At 39.9% G+C, this 6293-nt stretch overlaps 1 protein-coding gene across 1 annotated transcript; it reads right to left on the reverse strand.

The window, feature by feature from the left end:
* Positions 1-487: 487 nt before the first annotated feature.
* LOC135539036 (sodium-dependent neutral amino acid transporter B(0)AT1-like) lies at positions 488-4303 on the reverse strand (the record flags this gene model as incomplete). Its single annotated transcript, XM_064964920.1, has 4 exons — positions 488-550; positions 626-754; positions 3889-4001; positions 4193-4303. Coding segments are annotated over 4 exons (416 nt in total), but the record flags the coding sequence as incomplete, so codon positions are not given.
* Between the last annotated feature and the right edge of the window lie 1990 nt (positions 4304-6293).

The raw sequence follows: 6293 nt of genomic DNA on the forward strand, positions 1-6293 counted from the left end.
TGAGTTTGCAGGTAGGCCTTGAAATACATCCACAGGTACACCTCCAATTGACTCAAATTATGTCAATTAGCCTATCAGAAGCTTCTAAAGCCATGACATAATTTTCTAGAATTTTCCATGCTGTTTAAAGGCATAGTGTATGTAAACTTCTGACCCACTGGAATTGTGATACAGTGAATTATAAGTGAAATAATCTGTCTGTAAACAATTGTTGGAAAAATTACTTGTGTCATGCATAATGTAGATGTCCTCACCGACTTGCCAAAACTACAGTTTGTTAACAAAAAATTTTTTTGGAGTGATTTGAAAACAATTTTAATGATCCCAATCTAAGTGTCTCAGCTTCAACTAACTCTGTGGTAACATTTGGCTCATTATATTTCTTAAAATAGATAGATCCTCTCACTAAGGAAAAATTCAAATCTGGGTTTCAAGTTGGAGCCCTGAACAAGCCTCTAGTTCTGTTCCATTGAGACTATAGAAGAACCTGATCTGGTTATTCTCAGTGATCTTCTTCTGGAGATCAAATAATGGCAGTGTCAGGATATTTCTGCGAAAACATTTGCTTCAGAGATGATTCATATCTTCTTTAACATCTAGTTTAATTCTTAGTATAGGTACATACCCAGAAATACAGTCATCAAACTTCTCTGTGGCTCGGAAGCCAATGATGGTGTAAATGACTGTTGCAGCGTAGACAGCAGTGGCTCCGTTCACGATAGAGATGATGACTGCATCCTGTTCACAGTTATTGCTGGAAAGATAGAACACATTAAAGGAGCAATCTGGAATGGCTGTTCACAGTTATTACTGGAGAAATAGACCACATTAAAGGAGCAATCTGGAATTTGTAAATCCATTTTTTTATTCTTGAAGAATAACATTTATAAATACCCTTCAGAATCCAGCAATGAGGTTTGAATCTAGTGCAACTGTCATATCCCATCAGAAACCAGCCATAAGGTTTGAATCTAGTTCAACTGTCGTACCCCATCAGAATCCAGCCATAAGAATTTAATCTAGTTCAACTGTCATACCCCATCAGAAACCAGCCATAATGGCTGAATCTAGTTCAACTGTCATACCCCATCAGAAACCAACCATAATGGCTGAATCTAGTTCAACTGTCATACCCCATGTGTAATGGCTGAATCTGATTCAACTGTCATACCCAGCATCAAGCTAACCATGTGTTGAATCTGTTCTTCATCTTCTCAAATAATATATGCAATGAATCTGATTCATCTCCTTCTCAAAACAACCATAATGGCTGAATCTAGTTCAACTATCATATATCAAGAAACAGCCATAATGGCTGAATCTGATTAATATGTACCTCGACAGCCATAAGGGCTGAATCTAGTTCAACTGTCATATCTATTAAACCATGGCCACAGAATGAATCTATTCAACTGTCATACCCCATCAGAAACCAACCATAAGTGTTGAATCTAGTTCAACTGTTGTACCCCATCAGAAAACCAGCCATATGGCTGAATCTAGTTCAACTGTCATATCCCATCAGAATCCAACCATAATGGTTGAATCTAGTTCAACTGTCATATCCCATCAGAAACCAGCCATAAGGGTTGAATCTGTTCAACTGTCATATCCATCAGAATCCAACCATATGGGTTGAATCTAGTTCAACTGTCATATCCCATCAGAAACCAGCCATAAGGGCTGAATCTAGTTCAACTGTCATATCCCATCAGAATCCAACCATAATGGTTGAATCTAGTTCAACTGTCATACCCCATCAGAAACCAGCCATATGGGGCTTGAATCTAGTTCAACTGTCATATCCCATCAGAATCCAACCATAATGGTTGAATCTAGTTCAACTGTCATATCCCATCAGAAACCAGCCATAATGGTTGAATCTAGTTCAACTGTCATATCCCATCAGAAACCAGCCATAAGGGCTGAATCTATTCAACTGTCATATCCCATCAGAAACCAGCCATAAGGGCTGAATCTAGTTCAACTGTCATATCCCATCAGAAACCAGCCATAATGGTTGAATCTAGTTCAACTGTCATATCCCATCAGAAACCAGCCATAATGGTTGAATCTAGTTCAACTGTCATATCCCATCAGAAACCAGCAATAAGGGCTGAATCTAGTTCAACTCTCATATCCCATCAGAAACCAGCCATAATGGTTGAATCTAGTTCAACTGTCATATCCCATCAGAAACCAGCCATAATGGTTGAATCTAGTTCAACTGTCATATCCCATCAGAAACCAGCCATAATGGTTGAATCTAGTTCAACTGTCATATCCCATCAGAAACCAGCCATAAGGGCTGAATCTAGTTCAACTGTCATATCCCATCAGAAACCAGCCATAAGGGCTGAATCTAGTTCAACTGTCATATCCCATCAGAAACCAGCCATAAGGGCTGAATCTAGTTCAACTGTCGTACCCCATCAGAATCCAACCATAAGGGCTGAATCTAGTTCAACTGTCATATCCCATCAGAAACCAGCCATAATGGTTGAATCTAGTTCAACTGTCATATCCCATCAGAAACCAGCCATAAGGGCTGAATCTAAACTAGATATATTGCACCATCACTTTAACTTTTGTATAAATCATGGCTAAAAATATTTTACGATGAATATTAAGCTTGCACACTTTGAGGTAGGTAGGACTGGGTCCTAAGTTTGCAGTGGTTATGTACAAGATATGATACGTTTTGAATTGATTTAATGTCTCAACTGCAGTGGTGGGCCGTCAGGGCCAGCAAGGCCTTCTCTGCTGGCCTAAACATCATCAGAATATATATATATTTTTAAATATATTAAATATGTATTAAATTATTCCCCAGAGTAAGAGTTACACTCTTCATTTCATAGCGTTCCTCTTGGTTGCACTGCTTCCAGCCCCGGGTTGAGATTTGGAGGGCTGGTCTTTATGTTAGACATTTTATCCAATCATATTCAGCCATCATGTGTTGCCAGGGGTCTACAATCTGCCCTCAGGCATTCAGAATCAACAGTGCGGGCGCTTGTATCTGTGAATGGAAATTAAAATTTAGTGTCAACCAATCAGCTTTAGAGTTGGCTATTGTACGCCTGCTGGCTGGCTCCAGTGTTACACAGGAGCCAGCTAGCAGGCGTAGTGCCTGCACGTCTTTTGATTGGATTACCAATATTGAGAGGCAGGTCCTATATGGGCAGGTCTCAGAACTAGGAAACTGAAATTGATCAACGAATTACTACTAAGCTGTTTTTTCAACCCACAATGGCGGAAGGAGAAGATATCGATTTGGTCGAGGATATAATAATAAGGCCATTCTCAAGACAAACTTTTCAAGAAAAGTTAGACATTGTCAGGAGAGGTAGACGCCGACGCTACAAAGCCGACGCTACAATGACAGGCTCCGAGAAGCACTGCAAACTGTACTGCTGGGAATGCCTATTATTTGCAAGTGATCGATTTGGTGTTTGGAGCCACACTGGCTTTGCAAACCTGAGTTGTCTAACCAAGGCAGCAACGAGACACCAAAGTACGGCTGGGCACTTACAAACAATGGTACTTTTGAAAACTTTTGGGGACACCCGAGTGGATCTACAGCTCAACGAACAAGCGCGCAGGGCAACGAAGCTGCACAATGAAAAGGTATTGTACTCTTCCCCTGCAATTCTATGAATAAAAATGTAAATTTCAAGGTGAGGCAATGCCTGGTTATACTGCGTTTCTGTCTAAATGTATAGTAGAGCCATGGCATCATAATGATGGTAATAAGAGGTGGATTAATTCGGGTGGGACTGTGTCGGACTTCACTGAAGGCCCAGGCCCCAGAACCACGGCACACTACTGCTCAACTGGGTTGTGAACAGCAAGTAATTTAGTAGTTATTAGCAAGCAGTATGGACTTACTGCACTGAGTTGTAGCTGGAGAAAGACAGCAGACCTCCAAAGGCCAAAGAGAATGAATAGAAAACCTGGGCACCCGCATCAAGCCAAGTCGTTGGGTTCATTAGTTCATTCATCTGGAGAAACACACACCCATAGAGAAGTTGTTAGGCATGTCGTTTTGATTCTATCATACTACCTCATATATTAACGCTAGCTAAAAGGCCTTAGATGCAGTCTTTGTGGATCTGGATCTGTGGCTGAACTTGGAATATCAAATACTTTGAAGAAATACTTTTGTTCGATGATAGTAATGTAAGCTACTCACATCTGGGGTGAAGAGGAACTTCACTCCATTCAAAGAGCCTTTCAAGGTCAAGCCTCTGATCAGGAAGATGGTCAGCACCACATAAGGTAATGTTGAGGTGATATACACAGCCTAATGGGAGGAGATCACAGGGTAATGTTGAGGTGATATACACAGCCTAATGGGAGGAGACCACAGGGTAATGTTGAGGTGATATACACAGCCTAATGGGAGGAGATCACAGGGTAATGTTGAGGTGATATACACAGCCTAATGGGAGGAGACCACAGGGTAATGTTGAGGTGATATGCACAGCCTAATTGGAGGAGACCACAGGGTAATATTGAGGTGATATACACAGCCTAATGGGAGGAGATCACAGGGTAATGTTGAGGTGATATACACAGCCTAATGGGAGGAGACCACAGGGTAATGTTGAGGTGATATACACAGGCTAATGGGAGGACACCACAGGGTAATGTTAAGGTGATATACACAGCCTAATGGGAGGAAACCACAGGGTAATATTGAGGTGATATACACAGCCTAATGGGAGGAGACCACAGGGTAATGTTGAGGTGATATACACAGGCTAATGGGAGGACACCACAGGGTAATGTTAAGGTGATATACACAGCCTAATGGGAGGAGACCACAGGGTAATGTTGAGGTGATATACACAGGCTAATGGGAGGACACCACAGGGTAATGTTGAGGTGATATACACAGGCTAATGGGAGGAGACCACAGGGTAATGTTGAGGTGATATACACAGCCTAATGGGAGGAGACCACAGGGTAATGTTGAGGTGATATACACAGCCTAATGGGAGGAGACCACAGGGTAATGTTGAGGTGATATGCACAGCCTAATGGGAGGAGACCACAGGGTAATGTTGAGGTGATATACACAGCCTAATGGGAGGAGACCACAGGGTAATGTTGAGGTGATATACACAGCCTAATGGGAGGAGAGAGGAATGCTTTTATGAAGTTGGACAGTTACTGTTTTGTGTGCTATTATTGCAAATATACTAAAATGGACTCAAAATAGTGACATACGTACACTATCGGTCAAAGTTTAAGAACACCTACTCATTCAAGGGGTCTTTACATTGTAGAATAATAGTGAAGACATCAAAACTATGAAATAACACATATGGAATCATGTAGTAACCAAAAAATTGTTAAACAAATCTAAATATATTTTATATTTGAGATTCTTCAAATAGCCAATCGTTGCCTTGATGACAGCTTTGCACACTCTTGGCAGAAATAGAATGAATAGACAACACACAATGACCCATACCCAATTTATCTGACAGTCATATATTTGATCTACACAATACATTTCTATCTAAACATTTTGTAAATGTACATTCTCCTGTATGTCCTTTGCCCCAGGTGCACAAAATCAAGTCAAACCAATTAACCAATGATATTTTGTACAGATAAGAATAAATAGGTGGTGATGCTCAACCACTGAATGATTCTTTCAACATGTCACTTAAAAGGTCGAAAGCTGCAATTAATTTAATGATGCCTGAAAATACTGCAGAGTAATTCCAAGCCATTTGCAAACATTGCTAACAGCTAACAGCTAACAGCAACATTTAGTTTCCTTTCGACACTTAATGGACGTATTTTGTTACTGTTCGCTTTCTCAGTAACACTTAACATGAAACTGTTCTTGTACCTGTGTAATAAACTATCATTACTTTTGGAACAACATTTTATTAGCTTATTGTTACACAATACTTTGTCAATTGCATTTTAATGGCATAGCAATGACCTGAGTGTTGTAACTACTGTACACCAGAGGAATAGTGACTGTTCCTTATTCCACTTATGTCATAACTCCATTATTATTCAATTATAAATCAACTCAAATTTAACAACAATGTTCTTGTTGTAATAATGACAAAGTTACTACACAAGTATAAAAACTTAATGTCATGTGTTACTGTATTACCTTATGTCTCACTCATTATGAAAATATGTTTGTTAGTTTAAAGCTTCAAATATGGTCTAGTCTAATGTTGAGGTGATTCCTTGTCCCTCGTGTATTTCATTCTAGGTTATAGGCTAAATTAAGACTCATATCTAAGAGTCCTACAAACCAC

The sequence above is a fragment of the Oncorhynchus masou genome, unplaced genomic scaffold (assembly GCF_036934945.1).
Source record: "Oncorhynchus masou masou isolate Uvic2021 unplaced genomic scaffold, UVic_Omas_1.1 unplaced_scaffold_8512, whole genome shotgun sequence".
Lineage (NCBI taxonomy): Eukaryota > Metazoa > Chordata > Actinopteri > Salmoniformes > Salmonidae > Oncorhynchus > Oncorhynchus masou.